The following is a 26,204-nucleotide window of genomic DNA, read 5'->3' as shown; positions in this document are numbered from 1 at the left end:
TACAAGATGGAAGTAGAAATTGCACAACAGCCAGAAGCTGTGCAACAACAATAAATCTAGGCCCTCATGGCTAATGTGGAAGAGTTGACTCACCAGAATGAAGAACTGCAAAAGACAATGGAATCGCAAAATGCAGAACACCAGCGAACAAGTGAAAACCAAAATGAGGAGGAATCAAACTCTCGAGCCAACAGACGAGATAGAACCTCAGGAGAGGATTCCTCCAGAATGGAGAATGAGCTTCGCAACATGAGGAAGGAGATGGACAAACTAAAAGGTGTTATAAAGGACAAAGGCGGAGAGAATTTGGATGGGATGATTCGAAGGACGGACTCACCATTCACTACTAAAGTATTGAACTGTCCCCTCCCCCCGAAATTCCATCTCCCACAGTTGGAGTCGTATGACGGTTCCAAGGATCCCTTGGATCACATCAAACCATTCAAAACACTAATACTATTGCAGATGACCCCAAACGCGGTGATGTGCAAGGCATTCCCAACAACACTGAAGGGAGAAGCTAAAGTATGGTTCAACAAGATACCCCCTGGAACTATTGCAAATTTCGAACAACTTAACAAAGGTTTTGTTCATCTTTTCATTGGGGGCCAAAGACACAAAAAGCCAATTGGCCATCTTCTCAACATTCAACAAGCAAAAGGAGAATCACTAAAACAATACGTTACCCGATTCAATAAGGAGCTACTACAGGTAGACGAAGCTGAAGATCAAGTCATCTTAACAACTTTTCAAGCAGGGTTACTACTCGGAGATTTCTTCTTTTCAATCACTAAAAGTCCACCAAAAACAGTCGCAGAGTTGCTTCGAAAAGCTTAGAAGTACATAAATGCAGAAGACACGGTGCTCGCAAAAGAAATGAAAAGAAAGAGGAAGAGAGATGAAGGACGAAGGAACAAGCAGCAATCATGGCAAGAAGAAAGAGACATGGAGTGTTGGGTAGACCATAAGGAAAAAGAAGGAACTTTCGGACAGGAAGGCAAAATTCACCAACTTTACACCTTTAATAATGCCAATTGAGCAAGTCCTTATACAGATAAGGGACGATCCCTCTCTACAATGGTCGAAGCCAATTAGCACTCCAATAGAAAGAAAAGACAAGAGCAAGTACTGTAGGTTCCACCAAGACCACAAGCATCGTACTGATGAGTGTAGGCATTTGAAAGACCAGGTGGAGACTTTAATCCGACAAGGGAAGTTACAAAAGTACGTCAGGAAGACGGAGCCTACAGATACCAACAAAAGGATGATCAAGACAGAACTCAAGGAGTAGGAGATAGCTAACCTCCTGCAGAAGAGATAAAGACGATCTAGGGAGGACTAACAGCAAGCAAAACACTGAAGTCCCTAAAAAAAGCCTATGGGAAAGAAATAAATAGTGTCCATTCACAGCTTCCTCCAATGAAGATGCTAAAGAATGATGAGCCTGGTATTGTTTTCTTAGAGAGAACGGTCACAGCATCAGGCAACCCTATGACAATCCACTGGTAATCATGCTCAGAGTAGAAGAATTCAACATCTACCAGGTGCTCATTGACAACAAAAGCTCAGCAGATATAATCTGCTTGCCTGCGTTTCAGCAGATAAAACTGGATAAGAAAAAGATTAGGCCTTTCACCTCTCTTCTGGTAAGCTTCACTAGGGACAGAATCGTCCCTAAGGGCATCATTACTCTAACCGTAATTGCAGGCACTTACCCAGCACAGGTCATCAAGGAAATTGATTTCCTCATAGTTGACTGCCCTTCAACGTACAACATCATCCTAGGAAGACTTGCACTCAACATATTACTTGACGGTAAAGTTTCCAATAGCCCACGGAGTAAGAGAAATCAGAGAAGACCAAATTCTGGCAAGAGAATGCTACCAAGTTGCCTTCACATCTAGGGAGAATCACACGTGGGTGATCAACGAGCCAGAGCCCATCCCCGAACCGTCAGAAACACCACAAAAAGTTGACCGGATCAGAGTCAATAGACCAAACAGAGAACTTGACACGAATCACAGCCAAGCTTAGAATTTAGCAAACCTTTATCGATGAGTTCCCATTTGTTCTATATTTAGAAGAAGAGTGCAAGCTTAGAATTCTTTTTGATTACTACTTTGGGTGGCAAGCTTAGGATTGAAGAAAACCATTATTAGTTACAATTGTTTATAATAAGACGCATTTGATTAATTAAAGAGTTATCAATTTCATGAGGGAAAAAAATCCAAAGCTGAATTTCTATTCGAAATTAGGTATAATCAAAAGTTTAAATGATAAATCCATATTGTAAATAGAGAATTTGCAGCTTCATACAAAACTGGGGGCTGGAATGGTGGAGCTATCACCGCTTAATTATTGACTTCATCCAATTACAAAGAACAAGGTGGCATTGCCCAAATAATAAAAGATTAAATTGAAATCATAATCTAAAACATCTTTATATTTAATGAGTAAAGATAAGAAAGTGGGGCTTGCTGTCCGGCAAACCTTATGTTAACTTACATTTTAAATCAGAAAAGCACAACAATGGACATGATACTTCACCAAATTTTCATAGAACATATTTATTCCCTCCTTTTAGATTCCTCACTTACATGTGTGAATTCAACTTCCATAACGGGTGTAAAATTTGTCAATGAATCTGTGACATTTTCAAACCAACTTTTTGGCCCAGACTTTTCCTTTCAGGCTTTCACACTTTATAAACTTTCATACAAAGGTGGAAGGAACGAATAGAATCACAATGAAGAGTATCGTTTAAACTTTCAACACCTTGAAATCAATCATAATCTTCTTTTAAGGTTTAGAAAAAAAAAAAAAAAAAAAAAAATCAATCATAATCTTCATGTTTCGAGTTTTAAGAAAGATTTTGAGTCTTCTTATTCAAGTTTAAGCTGCCTTAAGGTGTTTCAAACTCAACTGGGATGATTTTGCAGAGTGAATTTTTTATTAGTTGCGTAGGGAATTTTATTTGAGATGACTGCATGTAGTGAATTAAGGATTATTCTTAACTTGAATCTTGTTCAATCCCATCTCCAACTAAGACCCCTCAATTAATCTCATCCACTCTTTGCTAATAGAATAGAAGGTAAGGCAAAAGCAAGAGTGAAACTCCGAGTTAAAAACAGGTGTGCTCCTATTATAAAAGCCATTGAAAATATGGTCTAATGGGATTTACAGTTGGTTTTCAACTTGCATGGTAGATTATTATTTATTATTGAATCTTAAGTTGGTAAAAAAACTATAACTTCACTCAATACAATATAATTTGCAATGCATTGGATAAACCAATCTTCAAACCCTTAGATTACAACCCTCATTTAAAGTTGGAGTCAAAATGCTTAAAATTATGTTGATTTGTCCCTTTGCTCAGTAATTAGGTGCTAAAATTGTAGCCAAAGCCCTCCCTTTTAGACTAGGGTATGGGGGTATTTATAGTAGACTTGGATCTCATCTCCCCAAGAGAAGGGGGGGGGGGGGGGTGTGGGGGTTCTTGATGTTGGACTAGGGCATGATGTTGTCCCTCCCCTATGGTCCAAACAAGTTATTCAATATTTAATGTTGGGTGACTATTAGCAAGGGATGATAATAAATGTAGCGGCAACAATTAGATTCTTCTGAATGCTATCAGGAAGCAAGACCGAGGAGGGCTCCACCTATTTGAAGGACATTTCATGGATTAACAGTTGTAGGGTAATTGAAGAGCTTGATCGGTCTCTTTGAATCTTGATTCCAATTTCCATTAGTTAGTTGCATAAAGTTTGGTATGGTGGTCATGATTTAGAGGCTTAGTGTAATCTTCGAAATGGGATTTTTATAGGATTCTTCTTAAGTGGGGCTCTTCTTCTGTGAGCCTGCTTGTGGGGGACTTTTCTAGGAAAAATAGGCTAGCCACCCACAACATCGAAGGTATATTTTCCAATGCCTATATACGAAGAAAGAATCTTCTATACCTTCTCCATAAAGCAAGCCTCTTACAAAGATGTGGATTCCACATCTATGTGGTTCACGTGTTTGTGAGAGGTCCACTCTATAGAATGGGCACATAAGATAATTTTCAATACCTAAGTGGCTAGAGTGTGAATATATAAAATCATTCATATAGAGAAGCAATAATATTGATTGAGTTCAAGTCATAGCGATGTTAATTCAAACTTGTTCATTAACCGACCAAATCAAATTCAACCTCAATCTTTGAACATTGATTAGTTAGAGTTAAGCTTTTAAGTGTAAATATGTCATATTACTTAGAGGTCACGATACTTAGCTAACTTAATAAAGTACCCATCTTGGTTTAACGAATTTTCAAACCAAACTTGACGAAGTACCTGTTTGGATAGCACGCTTACGTGTCTACGTCTGCGTCTGCGTTTGCGTCTGCATTTTTTTTTTTTTTTTTTGAAGCACGTTTCTCAATTTCTGTGGCTGTGGTGGCTTTCCAGTGGGTCCCGTGCACTATTCATGGGACCCACAAAACTCTTTTTTTAACAAAACTTTCATTAAAAATGGGTCTCACAACACTACTCACACATTTAAAAATTATTTTGCTACATAATTTTCAGTGTTTAGTTTTCAGCAAAATAAGTTGTATCCAAATACATCCTAAACTTGAATTTAATGATAAATATCTGAATTAAAAAATAAGGTTCAAAACCTTAGTACTCGGCCTTGACTTGATTCATTTACTTTCCTAAAAGTCATGGACCCAAAAAGGGGAGTCTAATAGTTTATATTATGATTTAGAACATATTCATGATGGTGTGGATGGTGTGGCTTCTTTACATTCCAACACAAATAAAAATGTTAGAAGAAACTACAAATGTTAAATTTCCATCAATCATATTCATTGCTACCTCAATTCATAAACTTTTTGTAATAAAATTGATAGTTATTTTAATACTTTTCAGAAAATTAAGTCTTGGGACATAATTTACTTCTTTTTTTTTCTTTTCTTTTTTTTTTTTTCATTTTCTTGAAAATGCAAGTTGTGAAAAACATTGTGTTTATAGTAAAGTTGTTTTCATAATTTCTTTTCACAATTTTTTTAAAAACCATTGAAGTGATGTTTTTGTAATTGTTGTTAATAAAAGTAGTATCATTATTGGGATCATATTAAAAAAAAAATCATTCAATCACTATTTTATAATTGCTATTAATAAAAGTAGTGTTAGCGGTGAGTTCGATTACAATTTAATAGTAATCAAGCCCAAGAAAAAGAAAAGAATTTTCTATGTCAATGTTAAGAGTTTTATAACTCAAGAGACACCTCTAGTTTTGTCAAAAGAAGAAGAAGAAGAAGAAGAGACACCTCTAGTGTTTCTAATTTTTTATTTTTATATAAAAATAAATGTCGATGAGAAATATTGTAAAAAAAACTTTGTGACATGAATGAGTCAGTCCTTACCTCCTTGTGTCTCCACAAGGACACACAAAGTATAAAAAAGCCTAGTGCAATCGCAAACACCATAAGCAACAAACGGGAAAATATCACAAACGCACCACGCTCTAGTCCTCATCCAAAAAATGGTGAAAAGATAGCCATTAGGGATTCCGCGGACAAATACAAGTGATCATTAACTCCATATATGTCTGATCATATATGTATTACAAATTCCAATAAAGAAGGAGGATTTCAAATAAAATGATAGATCTAAAAACATATCTCTCCGTGGTGCCGGTAGTAAGTACTATATGGTTTGGGTTTTTAGCAGGTCTATTAATAGAGATCAATCGTTTATTTCCGGATGTGCTGATATTCCCCTTTTTTTCATTCTAGTTAGTAACATGGGAAGTGGTGAAGAAGATTAGGGATTTAATAAAATCTCTATGACTAATCCCTCCCCTTCCCATCTTTTAATTTTAGAATTTTTAAAATTTGAATAAGTTCGAAAAGAGAGAATAAAAGTGGATTCAAATTCAGTGAAACTCGAAACTCGAGCCTCAGGCCCGAGGCTCGAATTAAAATAAAATTTTTAATTTAAATAATTTAAATTAAAATAATTAAAAAGAGAATGAGAACGGAAATGGAAATTGATGGATAGGTCAACAATATCATACAAAATACTTAAATGAAAGACGAAATGCTATATTGGGATTAGAAATGTAGTTAGAAATCAATGTATTACTTATTATTACTATCTTGATTGCAACGAAATTTTTCATAATTTTATTTCGAGTTAGCAACTTCTATTTTTTTTTTTTCGTTCCTTTTTTCTCTTTGGATCGCAAAATAGAATAGTTGAGTGAATCAAAAATACAAAGGGGGTTCATGGCCAAGGGGAAAGATGTTCGAGTAACAGTTATTTTGGAATGTACCAATTGTGCTGTTCGAAATGATGCTAATAAGGAATCAAAGAGGGTTGGTATTTCCAGATATATTACTCAAAAGAATCGACACAATACGCCTAGTCGATTGGAATTGAGAAAATTCTGTCCCTTTTGTTACAAATATACAATTCATGGGGAGATAAAGAAATAGACAGAACCGATTACACATATGTATTGTATGTCATCCTTCCAAGGAAGATGAAAAATGTCATATACCATATATTATATATAAGATATATTTAAAGATAAACAAACCAAAAAGAAATCCCCGACAAAATTAGGATTTTCGAGATAAGGAATAAACAAATCATGGATAAATCCAAGCGACTCTATTTTAAATCCAAGCGATCTTTTCGTAGGCGTTTGCCCCCGATTAGGTCGGGGGATCGAATTGATTATAGAAACATAAGTTTAATTAGTCGATTTATTAGTGAATAAGGAAAGATATTATCTAGACAGGTGAATAGATTAAACTTAAAACAACAACGATTAATTACTATTGCTATCAAGCAAGCTCGTATTTTATCTTTGTTACCCTTTCTTAATAATGAGAAACAATTTGAAAGAGGTGAGTCGGCTGCTAGAACTACAGGTCTTAGATTCAAAAATGGGGATAGGCTTAATCTTCACTTGAATCAAAATTCCAATACGAACTCAAAGGCGAATTGATGTTTTGTTCGAAAAATTTGCGAATTAAGATGTGAGTTTCGTGTCATATGTCATAAGAAAAAAAGGATCGGGGAAAAAGAATAAATCTTTTTTTATTGAACGTCTTGTTTGTTCATTTTTACGACTTTATCATATTATTTGATTATATTTTATCATACTAATTTCTATTCTACCTTCCCGGAGTTAATTTTACAGCGCACTCCATTAAAATTTAAAACATTCCTATGGAGTCCTTCCAATCTATTTATTTTATAATCTCAGTGGAAATCATAGAAAGACAATTTATATTTAATATAGCTATTTGCGCAAGTATTTTACGATTAAGAAGCAGTTTCAAATCGAAAAAAGAAATAATTGAAATAATTAAACAACACCTACTTGTTTTTTTTGTTAATAGAACCCTAGTGATTGTATTTGGATGCGTATTAGGATAGTAAATGAAATATTCAAATGATTTTTTATCGAATGACTATTCATCTATTGTATTTTTCATGTAAATATGTGCAACAAGGCTTTATGGAAAAAGGGTGGTTCAACTCGATGTTGTCCAAAAAAAAGGAGTTAGAATACGGGTATGGGCTAAGTAAATCAATGGGCAGCCTTGGTTCTATTGAAAATACCAGTGAGTGGAATTATGTTAGGGACAACACACTCACCAATCAATCCTTGTCCTTCATCATTACCACTGTTGGGTATGTTTTAAAATTTAAAAGGAAAGTAATTTTATTACATGGTGGGCAATATCTAGTGCCAACTGGATTGCTATTGACCAAAATTAGTGGATGTAGTTGTTGAGAATTAAACCCACCAACCCCATCATCAGATTACTCCATGCCCACGGTTTTCTCTCTTAGTGCACTAGCATTAGGGTGTGTAAACACTCTCAGTTGCTATTTTACAACCTAAGCCATCCAAAACTCACTCTATTCAGGTTTGTAAACTTAAAAAAATTTGCAACCTATAAATAGTAAGGTTGTATATATGCAACCTGAGCATTAGCATCCAAGGATACAAAAAAAAAAACCTATTGTGCATCCTCAAACACTACTTTATCTATTTTACCAACCCATTTTACAACTCACCTTACATTTCAAATTTTATTTTAACATACAATCCAATAAAATAATATAAACTATCTAATAAATTCTCTCTTTTTCCCCCACTCATTTTTTCTCTTCACACACAACCACATATTATTATTATTATTTTTTTTTTTTTTTTACAACCTATGAACAATAAGGTTGCATATATTTAACCTTATGATTCATAGGTTGCAAATTTTTTTAAGTTTACAAACCCGAATAGAGTGGGTTTTGTGTAACTTAGGTTGTAAAATAGCAACTGAGGGTTGTTTACACCCCCCAATGCTAGTACTCGAATAGGTTGTAAAAAAAATATTATTTTAATATGTGGTTGTGTGTGAAGAGAAAAAGTGAGTGGGGAAAAAGAGAGAGAATAATATTTTTTATTATTTTAGTAAGTAGTTTATATTATTTTATTGGGTTGTATGTAAAAATAAAAATTGAGATATAAGGTGAGTTGTAAAATGAGTTGGTAAAATAGATAAAGTAGTGTTTGAAAATACAATTTTTTTTTTTTTTTTTTTGCATCCTCAGATGCTAATGCTCTTAGAACATTCACATTCAGTTTCTACAAATTATTCCATTTTGCCATTTCACAAACTATTTTATTAATTATACCATATCATTTTATAACACATCCAACATCCCAAATTCTTTTTTTTTTTAACATTTTATTTAAATATTCTTTTTTTACTATTTCTCTCTATCTCTCTTCCTCTACATCTCTTTCTCCCTCTTCCTAACCAACAACCAAGACTACGCCACCACCACAATCATTCACCCATCCCCACCACCACAGCAACCCTCCACCACCACCATGAACCTGACCCACAACACAACAGCAAACAAAGTGAAACCCACCACTCACACAACTAACATGACAACCTCTGCCTCCACCACCATCAATCACCCCCCCCCACCACCACCACCACCACCACCACCACCACCAAACTCATCCAACCCAGAAACCCACTAATAAACCCATTAACAAAAACACAAAATTAAATCAAATCAAATAGTGGCAAAGTCACACCCACACCTACACCCATACCCACACTCATCAAACCCACCACCACCACTGGTCCGCCAAAGTCCCCGATCCAAACGCAAACACACCCACACCCACACTCAAACTCAATCAAACCATAGCCAAAACAATCCATGGCCAAAACCCATCACCAAAACCGATTAGCCACCCACGACCAAATCCTATTAGCAAACCCATGACCATACCAATCTTTCCGCCACAACAACCATGTCGTCACAAACCACCAGACCCACACAAAACGACCCACACCATTAGGTACCGTGACCTCCCAACTAGAACTACCAAAGTCCTTGACCACGCCTATCTCGCCACAAAAAATCGCCCTTGACCAAACCCAAAAACCCTTGAATCTCAGTTTGAAGAGAGAGTGATAGTGTGAACAATTAAATGGGTAGAGGGATATATATATATATGTGTGTGTGTGTGTGTGTGTGTGTGTGTATTAGCCACTCAATTGTCAATATGAGATCTTGTTTGATTTTAGTTTCCATAATGACATCATATACAACGTTTATAACATTAAAAGTATCTTTCACTGACATTGTATATCAGTTTTCTAGGACTACATCCTCAATGATGGGGTTTTGCCCCAAAATGCTGTAAAAAACAAAGAGAATAATGTTTTTACAGGGGATGATAAGATGTAATGATCCAGACTTCCTAATTTATGTGGTTAAGTTAAATGGCAAGATTGCTACCATAGTGTTTTGTTTAAGCTAGCATCTGATGATGGCATGTGTTAGTGTCTCATTTTGCCAAACTCAATGTAGCTTAGCTCAACTCAACTAAGGCTTCATCCCAATTAAATTGGGGATTTTATGCAGCAAAAGCAAAAATAACAAATTTACTTGTCATTACCATTTTTTTCAGGTATTTCCCTCAATACAAATGGCTTGAAGAGGAACAACCAAAAGTTAACCAGACTGAGACACCTTGGTTGATTGTTCTAATGAATTCCCCTTGGTATAACAGCTGCAACTATCATTTTCTGGAGGGTGAATCCATGAGAGTAACGTATGAGGCGTGGTTTGTGAAGTACAAAGTTGATGTGGTGTTTGCTAGTCATATTTCATGCTTATGAACGATCTGTAAGTCCTTGATATTTCCTATTAGTTTATGAAATGTGATTTTTTTTATTATGGTGTTATCTGTGTAACACTGGTAGTTGTCTCTAATCACTTTTTGAACCTATCCTGCATTAATTGATCAATATCATGCTCTGTATGATGAAAGCTTGCTTATTATGTTGACTCATGATTGAGTTTTGTTATCTTATTTGATGCATTGTGTAATCATCATGATTAATTTGATTTGCTTTTGGTTTTTTTATTATTATTTATTATTTAATTGTTTTTAATATTTTTATTGGAGCTTACTATATGAGTTGTATATTATGGCCCTTTTAAAGCTATTTGTTGATGTTGTATTTCTTGGTAACAGAGAGAAGATGCTGCTCAGCTGCATCCGTTCATATTACATGCCGCTTTGGATGATGTTCGAGACCTTGCATGGACTACTAGTGCCATGTGAGTTCTGGATTTTTTTTTTTTTTTTTTTTTTTTGATAAGTAAAAGTTTATTGATATCAACAAAGGGGAACGCCCTAGTACACAGGAAGTGTACAAGGGGTCAAACAATCAAGAACAAAATTTAGAAGCATCTAAGAAATATGTCAATCTAGTGCCATGTGAGTTCTGTTCCTCATGATATAAAATTTGTGCTTCTATCATGAGAGAGTTAAATTTAAAATTTTCTTTACATCTGATACTGGCATTATGCATTGGTTAGATGGTCACCATTGTTTGGATCCTGCAAACTTTTATGTCTAAAAGTTAGTTATTTAAAATCTAAACCATATGAGAAGCACATTAGATGGGAGGGTAATAGTGCCTAATGTCTTCAAGGCTGTTGTCATTGTGGTATTTTTTTAACATGCTTCAAAACTGTGACAGTTAAATGTTTAAAATTTTGGTTGGATGTTTGGTGCAGTTGCTGTTTCTCTACTGGTTGTGAAGTTTTAAAAAAAAAAATTCAAATAGATGGGGTTGATCAAAACCATTTGGATTGGATGGGATTAGTTTTTTCTTGTTAAATGGTAGATGAGTTGTTAAATAGTAAATGAGTTTGAAGAAAACACTCATTATAAGAAAAATGACAAAATAATCATAACAAAATAGTTAAGTTATTTTTTGAAATTTACACCCAAAACAATTTATCCAAATGTTTAATGTGGTTATAAAAAAGAAAATGCATATTTTCACATTTTTACCAAACGCTTATATATAGTTTTTAAAATAGTATTTTCAAAATGCATGTTTTAAAAACAAGTCATTTTTAAAATGCACATTTTGAAACAGCTTATCCAAATAGGCTCGTTATATTTTTTCTGATCTATGTTATTTATAATATAAGTTGAAGACTTGAAGGGTAAGCTTTACTTTTCGGACGTAAAGAATTTATTTTCGTATGTATGTTATATTTTATATTGAACGGTTTGAAATAAATTGTGTCACATTCGTATCAACTTAACTCAACACGATGGGTTTATTATGCATGTCAAATGCGTCGGGCCGGTTCGTATCAACTAGCTTCGTTAACCGGTCGGATTACAGTTGAAAAGTCATGACACTTATTAAATTGGTCGAGCTCGAGGCATTTAGTCAAATACCGTGCCTCGACACCAAATGAGTTCGAGGCATTTAGTCAAAGTAAACAGTATTGTGAATAGTAAAAGTAAGTAATGAACAGTAATTATAAACAGTATTTTTCACTTTTTGACTTGAAATCTTCAGCAACGGAAGCTTTTGTCTGATTCTCCAAACCAAAGAACCAAAGAAAGCTTGAAAAGACAAAAGGCCAAAAGATTCTTTTTGAACCAAAACATAGAAATATAAAATTGTAAAAAAGTGTTGTAGAAATATAAAATTGTTGTTTAAACAACGATACCAAACATGCCATTAGTTTTTGAGGTTCTGGATAGGTAAGGTGGATTTGTCCTCTTCTTTCTTTGAGAATTTGTTCTTCTTCCATAGTAGGTGTGGTTTGTTGACAACACAAACCTCATTTTGTATCGTATTTTAACGTAGGAGGCAAATCTGGATATAGTCGACACGTCAGTAGTTCTGTTTGCACCTTGCTTGTTCGGTTCCTAATAATTCCCCTATTATTCAGCCTGACTAAATTGCTGAATTAAATTATTAAAGTTTTCCTAAAATTAGATAGGGAAATCATTTGCGCCTTCCTTCAATAGCCTCTCCCTTAGGCTTCATTGCAACAAAGAAATGCTTATTGTACTTGTCAAATAGTTTTATTTTTTTTATTTTTTTGATGAATACTCGTCTAATAGTTAGTCTTGCAGGTAGCTTCTCTATTGTTAATATAATAATTATTATTATTGTGCAATGATAAGGGGGCTATTGAGGTTATATGTTTTCTGACCTTTTTTTTTCTTTTTTTTCTCCAAATAAAAATCGGGTGATTGAGTTTTGTAAAACATGGAAAATTTATCGTGCATATCCCATGACAATTGATTCATGTAGAGTTTATGCATTGACTTGTGCAGGGACAAATTCAAAATATGTAAGCATGGATGGGAATGATTTTAGCAGTACGAGTAGCAAGGTCTCATCATTTTCAGTGCCTCAGACTCCTCGGAGTGAGGGTGAGATCTTGCAGTCGTCCAATTTGAAGAGCTTTAGTTTTGCCGAACTCAAAATGTCCACCAGGGATTTCTGTCGTGACGGTGTGTTAGGGCGAGGTAGTTTTGGTTCAGTTTTTAAGGGATGGATTGATGAACATACATTTGCTGCAGCCAAGCCTGGGACCGGCATGATTATAGCTGTGAAAAGGCTTAGTCAAAATAGTTTCCAAGGTCACAAGGAGTGGTTGGTGAGTTAAATTCTACCCTCCTTATAATTCTCTTCACAAATACAGAATGGGCCTATTGTCATTACTAATCTTTATATGGAAATCTACGAGACTTTTAGCTCAGATAGAATGGGGCACATGAGATTTCATATGCTGGTGCTTTTAGATGTCCACAACCACAAGTGATCTCATGGGATGGAACTTGCATACCATATATTTTTTTTGTGCATATTTGAGTAAGTGGCACCAAGGGAATGGGAGGAGACTCGAACCATAACTTTGCCTGCTTGACATTCCCACTGGGGAATCTTTCAGTAGTTCATTTTATATCTGTGGCACACAACATGCCTAACTTGAAGTGCACAGATTTACTTTCTTTTGATTTGTCTGATCCTACAGGCGGAAGTGAATTCTCTGGGACAGCTTTCTCATCCTCATTTTGTGAAGTTGATTGGTTATTGCATGGAAGATGAACACCGACTATTGGTGTACGAGTTCATGCCTCAAGGAAGCTTGGAAGGTCATTTATACAGGAGTGAGTTCTTCTATCTCATATCTTCACACAATTGAATTAAAATGGTTTGATTATGTTATGTAATTGACAAAGTTTACAATTGTGGCTGCACCTGGAGCTTCTGATCCTCTTTCTTGGAACCTCCGCTTGAAAGTGGCTCTCGATGCTGCAAAGGGGCTTGCCTTTCTGCATAGTGCCAAAGTGATATATCGAGATTTCACAACTTCTGATATTCTGCTTGATTCGGTATGTGACTTATGAAGTAGGTCTTCTTTACTTTTATGATATGGTCACTTGTGATGGATTCATTTTTGCCTTTTTTATAGCTCTTCTAAAACTCTTTTCTGATGTAATCACAGAGCTACAATGCAAAGCTTTCTGATTTTGGGTTGGCCAAGGATGGGCCGACAGGTAATGCAACTCACATCTCTACCAGGGTTCTGGGGACCTATGGATATTCTGCTCCAGAGTATTCAGCCACGGGTATTATTCATTTTGCATTACTATTGTTCTCAACCAATTTAATTCAGTTTCTTTGGGAAATTGGCAGTGTTTCTAGACCATTCATTGCTAGTTACTTTGGTTATCCAATCTTTATTCCTCGAATACTGATGTATATCATGTATTCATGCTCTTCTGATAATCACTTTCATTCTTCTACTGACTTAGGTCATCTTACTACCAAATGTGATGTCTATAGCTTTGGAGTTATCCTTCTAGAAATGTTGTCTGGCCGGAGAGTACATGATATGAGCGAACCATATGGAGACCCCAATGTTTTGAAATGGGCTAAACCCTACCTGGCAAACAAACGTAAGATATTCAGAATCCTAGACGACCGTATTGAAGGCCAATATACAATGGATGAGGCCTATAAGGTAGCAACCCTAGCATTACGATGCCTATCCACGGGCGCCAAGTTCAGGCCGACCATGGATAAGGTTGTAACAGAATTGGAGCAGCTCCAGGAATCATAAACGAATTGCTCAGAGCCAGGGAGGTGGCAACCCAATTTTCCCCTTAAATTGTTACCAAAATTCCAAAAAATATTTAAATAATATTTCAAACTGAAATTTCTTAATAAAATAATTTTGAACTTTCCTAACGTAGTGAAGGAGAAATTGTTATGTGTAGCCTTCAAATTATAACACTGTACATTATCCCAATGTCCCCTAACCAATACGGTCGGAATTTTAATAGTAGTAAAAAAATTTCAATGCTATATACTCTTAAGAGCACATTTGACACACTAACTGAGAATTAGTGTGGAAATAATGAATTTTTATTATATCTACAATTCTACAATATTTCGTGTTGATAAAGTAACTGTGGGGTTGGGTTTATCGGATTAGATCAAGCTCACAAAACATCAATTATTAACAATGAATTGTATGATTTTTTTTTTATGTCCTTATTAGTCTATATATTATCTATATATTATTATCTATATATATATATATATAATATTATATTATATTATATATAATAAAAGTTGAGCTTAAACGTCATGATTGCGCCAAGTGGTTTCACCAAATTGCAAAAATTTTATTAGATTTTTAGATTTTGAAAGAATTAAATTAATATTATTTTATTAGAATATCAAGCTACAAAACTTGATTATTAAAGGATAAGCACAATCCAAGTTCTTCAAGAGGTGATTAATATAAATCTATCCCAAGAAATAGTATATATCTCCAATAATTTGATAATCTCTATCTATTTCAAAAAACAGTATATATATCTCCATTAATTTGATAATTTCTACATTGATGACGTTTGAAATAATATATATATATATATATATATATCAAAATTCCTTATAACTATTGTGGGGCCCAATAGTTTATGGGCCGGGCCCGTTTACTCGTAGGGAGTCCAAAAGCCCAAGCCGAAGAGAGCTGTGGCCCAAGGCCAATAATGTAGAGTATAGGATAGCCTTAAGATACCGCCGAGAACCGCTCAGTCCTCGGCAAACCCAAAGTCCCACCGAAGAGAGGGGCAAAAACGGTATAGGACTAAGTTTGAAAGGAAATCTAAAATATCTGGGGAAAGCTGCCCTTACTGCCATTCAATGCTCTGCACTTGATAGAGCCGCATTCTTTGGCTTTTACAACCACCCCCAACGACTTTGGGTATGGGTTGATGGGACAAGTATCAGTCTTGGAAAAGTTGACCCTATACGTGGACGAAGGACAATGAACGCAGGCAGATATAAAAGGAAAGATAAGTAACCTAGAGAAAGGGCTGGGAAAAATGGCCAAAAACCAGAGCCCCCCAGCCCACCTCCAGGAGAAAGATTCCAGGGGTGAAGAAAATTTAACCATGCATGAACACCACGAAAAACCCACCACCTGGTGACTAAGGCCTAGCCTTCCAAACCCACGCTCTACAAATGATATTGTTTGGGCCTTTTTACGCGTGAACCCAACACTGTTACGGTTCGTTACGAATCGTGTCCTTACAATTGGCGCCGTCTGTGGGAAAGGCTTGTGTGTTGGCATAGGCGGTGGGTCGAGAGAGTTCCCTTGTCATTTCTGACACCTGGTTATAGAGTTTTAGGGTAAAGTTCCGCTAGGGTCTATGCTTCTTGGCTAGGGGCTACGCTTGGTAGCGTTAATCGCACGGATAATTCTAGGGGCTAGGCCGAGGAGCTAACTCCCCTAAAGCCAAGGTCCAGCGCCAAAGGAAAACTAGGTTTTGGACAGAACCAAGGCATTGCATAGTCCTCGGACTCAAGCCTATGGGAAAACCAACTACCTGGATGAGGAAAACTAGGTTTTGGACAGAACCAAGGCATTGCATAGTTCTCGGACTCAAGCCTATGGGAAAACCAACTACCTGGATGAAGAAAACTAGGTTTTGGACAGAATCAAGGCATTGCATAGTCCTCGGACTCAAGCCTATGGGAAAACCAACTTCCTGGATGAGGAAAACTAGGTTTTAGATAGAACTAAGGCATTGCATAGTCCTCGGACTCAAGCCTATGGGAAAATCAACTACCTGGATGAGGAAAACTAGGTTTTGGATAGAACCAAGGCATTGCATGGTTCTCGGACTCAAGCCTATGGGAAAACCAACTTCCTAGATGAGGAAAACTAGGTTTTGGGCAGAACTAAGGCATTGCATAGTCCTCGGACTCAAGCCTATGGGAAAACCAACTTCCTGGATGAGGAAAACTAGGTTTTGGACAGAACCAAGGCATTGCATAGTCCTCGGACTCAAGCCTATGGGAAAACCAACTTCCTGGATGAAGAAAACTAGGTTTTGGACAGAACCAAGGCATTGCATAGTCCTCGGACTCAAGCCTATGGGAAAACCAACTACCTGGATAAGGAAAACTAGGTTTTAGACAGAACCAAGACATTGCATAGTCCTCGGACTCAAGCCTATGGGAAAACCAACTACCTGGATGAGGAAAACTAGGTTTTGGATAGAACCAAGGCATTGCATAGTCCTCGGACTCAAGCCTATAGGAAAACCAACTACCTGGATGAGGAAAACTAGGTTTTGGACAGAACCAAGGCATTGCATAGTTCTCGGACTCAAGCCTATAGGAAAACCAACTACCTGGATAAGGAAAACTAGGTTTTGGACAGAACCAAGGCATTGCATAGTTCTCGGACTCAAGCCTATGGGGAAACCAACTACCTGGATGAGGAAAACTAAATTTTGGATAGAACCAAAGCATTACACGGTCCTCGGACTCAAGCCTATGGGGAAACCAACTACCTGAGCAGCCAATTTCTTGGATGAGAAGAAGATTGAGTTTTTGTAAGGTTGGCTACTTAATAACAATTCTAAGTTGCTCAGTCCTCGGCTCAAAAACTGTAAAAGGTTAATGCCAATAGGAGTGTTAAGAAAATGTTGAAACGCGTCACTATTAAGTAGCCTAGGGGGCTGTTCATTTTGTGGGTGATATGTCCTCGGATGGTTACTTCCTACACTGCATCGTGCATTGAGCTACCATTCTCGGCCAATTTTGGGGTAAGTATCGTTTTTTACAAGTTGGCATTGTTGTGCCAAACAACTCTATTAAGGTTATGGTGATATCTTTTTCTTATCAAGCATTTTGGCCCTAAGTGTCATCGATTCAAATGCTATATTATTGCACCGAACAGCACTTGCAAATTCATAATAACGCACTTTTCTTCAATAAAAGATTAGGGCCCCAAGTAGTGTATTCTAAGGTCGGCGGTATTGTGCCGGGCCGATTTAGTAAGCTCATCATAATGTCCTTTCTTTTCCTGACTAATGGGAGTTTCAACCCTAAGTATCATTCATTCGATTCAGTATTATTAAACCGGACTGTTTTTATAAACGTCGAGCAAGACCTTTTTTATTTAACTGGGACTTTGGTCCTAGACGTCAGTCACGGTTTAAAAATAAAAAGAATTCACAAGGGTGTAAATCTTTGCATTGCGTTATTATTTCGAGAATATAGAGATAGAACATGTAAAGCAAAATGATAACAATTTTTATTAATGTAAAGATGTATTACAATGTACAAAGAGGGGCTTAAACAAGCCTATACAAAATATAGATTGCCAAAATCATAAAAAAAGCAATACATTGTGTAAACAGTCAGATCTCTTTTTTAAACTCGTTTCCGAAGTCTTTCCTAACTCTGCCTCAATAGCGCCCATATCGAGAGAAGGACCTTCCTCAGAAGAAGATGGAGGAGATGAATGAAGAAGATGGAGGAGATGAATGAAAAGAAGGAGGAGAAGAAGAGGGAAGAGATGAAAAGAAAGAAGAAGGAGCAAAAGAGGGAGAAGGAAAAGCGCCAGAATGGATCTATTGCTGGGAAGACTAAGAAAGAGAGGCGAAATGAGACACCAGTGAACGAAGAGAGAAAGAAGCAGGGGCACTTGGTCCCTGCCTCAGTCCTGACTCCTAGCACATTGGTGCCATGTTAGATATGCTCATAAGAGAGCGGTTGGTACTGATAATGGGTGTCCTCGACTCAGTCACGTCGGAAGTTTGACGTGACGAGTCTCTGCTTCGGATTTTGGCTGAAAGGAAGGTGAGACAAGTCTTAAGTCTCCGCCATCCTTGCCCTGACCGAGCCATTTCGAGCTTTATTAGAACATGATACTTTGAGGAGGGGTATGGTTCCTTCATCACTCGTTATAGTGAACGTATTATGATTTGGTGTATAACTGTTGGGTTAAGTAAACGCTAAGGGAGGCTAAGGGTTTCAGATCTCAGAAAGATAAAAGGGTCTCTGTACGAAAGTGATAGCCTCCTACTTGTCTTCTTATAGGAAGGGCAAAACAGAAGGTATTAAATTCGTTCGAGTTTCCAAAAGAATCTGAAAACAAAGATGTGTCTGTTCCGCTTTCCCACCTCATCAGACGAACCGTCGAATGTAAATGAGTCTCGTAAAGGGAAGTCATTAAAAGCACGTCTTGGACAGCCAAACGGCAGGAGCGTGTCGAGAGTAAATTAAGGGGAACACCCTGTAAACCGATATATTTTCTGGGCAAGTGGAGAACCGCCAGCATCAATGAAGGGCTAAATTAAATGAGCCATAATAACGGCTCGGTATTACCAAAATCCACCTTTCCAACTCAAAGGTCGGACAGCAGGGTTTTGAGGGGCTATTGTGGGGCCCAATAGTTTATGGGTCGGGCCCGTTTACTCGTAGGGAGTCCAAAGGCCCAAGTCGAAGAGAGCTGTGGCCCAAGGCCAATAATGTAGAGTATAGGATAGTCTTAAGATACCGCCGAGAACCACTCAGTCCTCGGCAAACCCAAAGTCCCACCGAAGAGAAGGGCAAAAACGGTATAGGACTAAGTTTGAAAGGAAATCTAAAATATCCGAGGAAAGCTGCCCTTACTGCCATTCAATGCTCTGCACCTGACAGAGCCGCATTCTTTGGCTTTTACAACCACCCCCAACGACTTTGGGTATGGGCTGATGGGACAAGTATCAGTCTTGGAAAAGTTGACCCTATACGTGGACGAAGGACAATGAACGCAAGCAGATATAAAAGGAAAGATAAGTAACCTAGAGAAGGGGCTGGGAAAAATGGCCAAAAACCAGAGCCCCTCAGCCCACCTCCAGGAGAAAGATTCCAAGGGTGAAGAAAACTTAACCATGCATGAACACCACGAAAAACCCACCACCTGGTGACTAAGGCCTAGCCTTCCAAACCCACGCTCTACAAATGATATTGTTTGGGTTTTTTTACGCGCGAACCCAATACTGTTACAATTCGTTACGAATCGTGTCCTTACAGCTATCAACCACATTTTCTCTCTCTTTTTTTAATTTTAATTTTTTATATGTTACGTTATGTTGAATCAACTCTTTTTTTTTTTTCTTTTTCTTTTTTCACTCTATTCATATGACCTTTTTTTTAATTCCAATTTTTATGGGATAAAAACAAATATATTGATTAGATATCTTTAATTTCAATAAGATTTGAACGAATTATATTTCAAATGAAACTCTACCAATATATATAACCCTATATATCCTTTTTGGAGTGAAGCTTATTTCAATATGTGAATGCCTAAATCCCATGACAATGTAGGTATGCATTCTTTCTTCTTTTATTATTATTATTTTCATTTTGTTTATTTTCTTTAGTGTTATTATTGGTTTTTTGTCTTCATGTGATTTTAATTTATGAATTCAAAACATTCAAAAACATTGTCAAGTTTCTAAAGGCTCCTTCTTTGTTTTTGTATTTTGTTTTTATTAAATTGATTAGGTTTTGTGTATTGGTTGCCTTTTGTTTAAACTAATTTTCTTAGCTTTGATCTAATTTATATACTTAGGGTTAGGGTCTTAGAATTAATGATTAAATATGGTTAGAATTAATAGATTAATTTTAACAATTGTCTTATTTGATTTTTATGTTACATCAAATTATCAAGATGTTTTACACGTGTATTCTTGAATTATCAACTTTAATTTTAATTTATAATATTATCAAGATTATATTAATTTTAGATTTATCAATTGTTTAGTACTTTTTTTAAATAATTATCAATTTAAAATTCAATTTGGAATTATCAATTTAATTTAGTTTTAGGAAGAAATCTTACCCCTTATTTTAGTGAGATAGTTATTTACACTTGATAATTTTTTTTCTTTTATCTTTATTGAATCTATTAAAATATATAATTATTTATACATTTATTTTATAAGTTTTTTCATAAAACCGTGCAACGCACGGCCCTATAACTAGTATATATGTATAACTGAAGCCTTTGACTTTTTATTGACCTTCTCTAGAACTTGCCACATCATTATCATTTTTTTTAACTAAATTATTTTTTCAAAACAAAATTATTTAACTTTTTTAATTAACAATGTCAACTTCAACCCGAGAAAGATTAATCTTTGACATCAACAACCAAAGTCCAAACTTAATAAAGAATGAAATTTTATCTCTCTAACAAATCCAACTTAAACTCAAACTCAAATGTTGACAATCATGAACACTATAAAAGCTTTTATAAAATTATTATGATAAAAAGAGACTCACGTTCATAATCGTGGGTTTGGTTTTTGGGTTGAAATTTCTACTAATTATATATTATGGGGCCAAAGAATTTGACAACCCCGGCCCACTTTATACTGAGCCCAATACCCACGCCGAGGAGGGAGAAATGGCCGAGGACAAACGAAGAAAGCCCAAATAGCCTAGAAACGTTGCCGAGGACGATCCTGCTCTCGGCATCCCAAATCCCAGGAGGAAAGAACTGCACATCGGCAAAGGCAACCTCCCAGAGTGCCCCCAGGAGAAGGATAAGTACAGTAGGATACCCATGGGCGTATGGTGTAGGAACAATTGAAGGAGAAACTATCTCCTTCGCATTGAACAGTACGGTCTTGGTTGCCCCAACTCACAGAGGATTTGGGAAGATGGCTGATGGGACGAGCACTCAAGCAATGACCTGCATGATCAACAGATGGATGGCCAAGATCGACTGGAAAGAAGTATATAATGTGAGAGACCCTCCAAGAATGGGAGATCGAAAAAGAGAGGTAAAAAGAAAAAAGAAAGGAGAAAACAGTAGCAATTTGCATGACTTTGGAAACTTCCGTAACCTAGTACTGAAGAAAGAAGAAGAAACACTAAGTTCCTCGGACAAAGCGCCCGAGGACACAATTTCATGCTTTAGTCTATATCCTTGTTATCCAATCCATGTATAACCGTGTCTAATTGTTGCAATCCTGACTAAAACCTAATTCTTAAACCCATTCTCTATAAATTTATTGTATTGGGCTAGTTGGGCTTAAGGCCACTCATCCAACAGAAGAAATGCACGAACTCAGTCCCTACAATTGGCGCCGTCTGTGGGAAGAGTTTGTGTGTTAGTGAGTACAATAATTAAGCATGGTAGGATCAGGCCCTCATCAAGCAGGCTCACATCAGCCCGAACCGGCTAGATCCCAACTGTGATGCCCCAATTTGATTGATTGTGTGATGTGTGTGGGTGTGTGATGAGTCCCACATCGGATATTTACTAGGTTGAACTGGGTTTATTAATAACTACAAGAAGTCTCAATTGTAACTAGTCCTTTTGAGGTATAGCGCAGATGTAGCTAATGCTTTTCCTTGGGTCGTTACATATGATATCAGAGTCAGCCCGGTAATCCCGTGTAGGCTCGGAGACACTACCCCACAAAGTGGACCCTAACGAGGACATTAGGGATTTAAGTGGGGGAGATTGTGATGCCCCAATTTAATTGATTGTGTGATGTGTGTGAGTGTGTGATAAGTCCCACATCGAGTATTTACTAGGTTGAACTGGGCTTTATTAACAACTACAAGGAGTTTCAATTGTGACTAGTCCTTTTGAGATATAGCGTAGATGTGGCTAGCACTTTCCTTGGATCGTTACATGAGCAGGAGTGGCCTCAGGACCCTTAGAGACATCAGCCGGGGGAATGGTCTGAAGGGGCTGAACCAAGAGAGCTGGCTCCTTGGCATGAGAGGCCTGAGCACTGACTGTAGACTCGGCAGCCTCCTGGGGCGCTTCAAGATTCAAACTTCCATGTGTTTCTGTCACCCCAGGAAGCTTACCCCCCTTAGCTGGCTCATTAGGAGTGGATACGGCCAGAGCAACCTCAGGCCGAGCAGTCTCAGCCTCCTCTAGAGCACTCTTAGCCTCGAAACTGGCAGAGGCGGTCTCACGGATGGCTGGAAGGTAGTAAACCTTCTCCACCTTCCACAGATCGGATGAAGCCCCAACCCCAACTTGTTTGAGGGCTTCATTCCAGACCTGGGAGTAGTAGAGCCTGCATACTCCAGGGATTTGAGCCTTGAGAGTGGCCTGGGTCTCAGCCACCCCCAAGTCATAAGCCTTCTCCTCGGCTTTCTCCTTAGAGCTCTTGGCCTCCATCCTAGCAAATTCAACCTCTGTCTTAGCCCTCAGAGCTTCGTCCTTGGCCCATTCTGCAACATTTTTGGCTTCCTCCACCTCAGCTAGTTTCTTCTTTAGATCAACGATTTGCTCCTTAGCAATCCTCAACTGATCTTCAGTTTCAAGTAGGCGCTTTGTCTGGCTTTCGGCCTGTCTCTAGACGCTGGCTAGGCCTGATTCAGCGCCGTCCCTGGCCTTGGTCATCTCCTTCAACTCTTCCCTGGCCTTAGAGAGGTCAGCCTCGGAGTTTTTTATGGTCCGCGCAGCATCCAAGTGCTTGTCACACTCGAGCTCGAGGGACCTGCTCTGCTCCTTAGCGTCCTCTTCCAGCCTATAGGTGGTCTGGACAGCCTGCCAATTGAAATAAGGACATGATAAGTTGGAAATCAAGGAGCAAAAATCAACGGGGTCACAAGTGTTAGAAGCCTTACCATGCCCAAATACCTCTTGATGCTGAGGAAGACCTCCTGCCTCCTCAGATTCCCCAACTCGGCCATATCAATGGGAAGCTGCAAGGTCCTCTCCAGCGCGTTGGCCATATAAGTGCCTTCACCGCCTCGAAAGTCCCTTAGGGAGGCGTTGTCCATCAATGGCAGGCCTTTTTTCCCTGGCCTTGATGCCCAATCTTTAATTGTTTTGAAGCTCGTGGGGTTTCATCTTCCTCCTGAGAGGAGCAAGATTTCCCCCCGTCCATGGGTTCTTTGCCTTTGGCAGCCTTCTTCCTTTTTAGATCGGTGGGCTCGGGCCGAGGAGGCAGAGTCGATTGGTGGGGAGGAGGAAGTCCAGATCGTGGAGATGGTGGCTGTGATTGGGTGGAAGGCGACCTGGTCTGGGCAAACTAAGGCTGGAGCAAAAAAGGAGAAGGAAGCTTGGATTTTGACTTCCCCGACGCGTCCTTCCCCGGTTGGCCCTCAATTAGGTCAAACAGGCTAGTCATAGGTTTTCTCTTAAAACCCATTGCAGCTTGAGAAGATGTCCCTATTGACAGGAGATCCGTTTCGGTCGAATCAAGGTCGCCCAAATCACCAGAGGGATCCTCAAATAGACTGACTTGGTTAAATACACCAAAGTCTTCCTCGGACAAACCTAAATCACACTCGGCCTCCGCTGCTGGGTGGGATGAAAAAGGGCTTGCAACGGGACGCCTTCCTGGACGGGAGATCCTTCGGGAAACATAAACCCGTGTTCTGCTACGGTGATTTGTTGAAGCCGAGGGTCGTTAGCTCTGATCACGTGCTTCAGAGCGAGGAACGATTTCTGAATAGGATCATACCCTAGGATCTTGTGAGCGGCCCTGACTTGGTTGTCAGCCTCATTTATAAAAACCACCGCTTTGAGAATAGTCTCTAAATCTCCCCAGTTGACCAGGTGAAAGTGTCGTTCAAAGGCGTGTGGATCTGCAAAAAGAAAATACATTCACATCAGTAACCGAACGACGCAAATTATGATGGTACAAAAGATTAGCCCTCTCCTACTCTCGCTATCCCACCTGGCTCCCCCACCTCTGTTGGGCAATGAAGGCCGTCGTGCCACTCCCCAAACATAATGAGGAAGTCCTTATTCAATCCTTTGCTGGTCTCGGGAAGGCACTGAATAAGCTGAACCCTATCATCCCTCGTCTTCATATAGTAGGATTTACCCCTCAGGTTTTGGAGGTTGTAGCACCAGTTTACGTCATGATGGGTTAACCTCAATCCCATTTTCTCGTTTAAAGCATCCACACAACTCAGGATCCTAAACACGTTGGCAGCACATTGGGTGGGAGCTAGACGGAAATGCCTAAAGTAATCCCTCATCACTGGCCCCATAGGGATTCTCACACCACCTTCTATAAAGGCAATTAGGGGAATCACCACTTCGCCCTTATTTCTCCTAAAATGCCACTCTCCTTCCTCACAATACCTCAAACCTACATTAGGCGGTATCCTATAATCGACGATGAATTTTTCCATCGCCTCTTCGGTCTCAACCAACTTTTTTAACTTACCCATCCCTAGAAACGGCTAAAAAGACTCAGGGAAGGACAGAGGAGGGAGAGGAGTAAGAGGAAAAGAAACTTAGAAGAGAGAAAACACGAGTTAGGGAGAGAAGAAAACTTACAAAAATGAGGAAAAGCTCCTCGGACGGCCTTTTTATGTTGGAAAGAGACTTGAGTTTGGCTGGAGGTTTGACTGAACTCAAGATATGTGCGCAAGAACTCTTGAGTGCAAAAGTAAAGAGACGAATCAGTTCAAATGGGTATTTATACCTCCCATTAAAAGTAACTGTGCAGGTTTTCCTGCCCATAAAGTTAAGGAAACCCCCACCGTTAGATTATCATCGCAACGTTGAACGTGGGGAACACAAAGCCACCAGAATTTAATGAAGATGCGCTTCGTATACCAAGGCGCCAAGAACGTGTCTTAGACAAGCGAAGAGGCTCTAGCATTGATGGAGGACAAGACTTGACAAGCCATGATAAAGGCCCGAGGACACCAAAACCCTCCTCTCCGCCTGAGGAGCCGGACGGCAGAATTTTGAGGGGCTATTGTGAGGCCAAAGAATTTGACAACCCCGGTCCACTTTATACTAAGCCTAAGACCCATGCCAAGGAGGGAGAAGTGGCCGAGGACAAATAAAGAAAACCCAAATAGCCTAGAAACGTTTTCGAGGATGATCCTGCTCTCGGCATCCCAAATCCCAGGAGGAAAGAACAGCACGCCAGCAAAGGTAGCCTCCTAGAACGCCCCTAGGAGAAAGACAAGTACAGTAAGATACCCATGGGTGTATGGTGTAGGAACAATTCAAGGAGAAACTGTCACATTCGCATTGAATGCACCCAACTAATGTTCTGGCCGCATTAATGAGGAAATGACCCCTAAACAGTGCGGTCTTGGTTGCCGCAACTCACAGAGAGTTTGGGAAGGTGGTTGATGGGACGAGCACTCAAGTAATAACCTGCATGATCAACAGATGGATGGCCAAGATCGACTGGAAAGAAGTATATAATGTGAGAGACCCTCCAAGAATGGGGGATCGAAAAAGAGAGGCAAAAAGAAAAAAGAAAGGAGAAGACAGTAGCAATTTGCATGACTTTGGAAATTTTTGTAACCTAGTATTGAAGAAAGAAGAAGAAACACTAAGTTCCTCAGACAAAGCGCCCGAGGACACAATTTCATGCTTTAGTCTATATCCTTGTTATCCAATCCATGCATAACCGTGTCTAGTTGTTGCAATCCTGACTAAGACCTAGTTCTTAAACTCATTCTCTACAAATTTATTTTATTGGGCTAGTTGGGCTTGAGGTCACTCATCCAACAGTAGAAGTGCACG

General features: G+C 38.4%; 1 protein-coding gene across 1 annotated transcript; it reads left to right on the top strand.

Annotated features, from left to right (window-relative positions):
* Nucleotides 1-1,511: 1,511 nt before the first annotated feature.
* LOC115952566 (receptor-like cytoplasmic kinase 176) lies at nt 1,512-14,486 on the top strand. Its single transcript, XM_031069741.1, has 9 exons — nt 1,512-1,646; nt 9,690-9,772; nt 10,000-10,180; nt 10,570-10,655; nt 12,668-13,016; nt 13,395-13,530; nt 13,628-13,755; nt 13,869-13,992; nt 14,179-14,486. Exons 1-9 carry the CDS (start codon nt 1,512-1,514, stop codon nt 14,484-14,486), a joined length of 1,530 nt encoding a protein of 509 aa, XP_030925601.1.
* The last annotated feature ends 11,718 nt before the right edge of the window (nt 14,487-26,204 follow it).

The sequence above is a fragment of the Quercus lobata genome, chromosome 1, assembly GCF_001633185.2.
Source record: "Quercus lobata isolate SW786 chromosome 1, ValleyOak3.0 Primary Assembly, whole genome shotgun sequence".
Classification (NCBI taxonomy): Eukaryota; Viridiplantae; Streptophyta; class Magnoliopsida; order Fagales; family Fagaceae; genus Quercus; species Quercus lobata.
The sequence above is the reverse complement of the archived record's forward strand: the minus strand, read 5'-3'. Positions and strand labels throughout refer to the sequence as shown.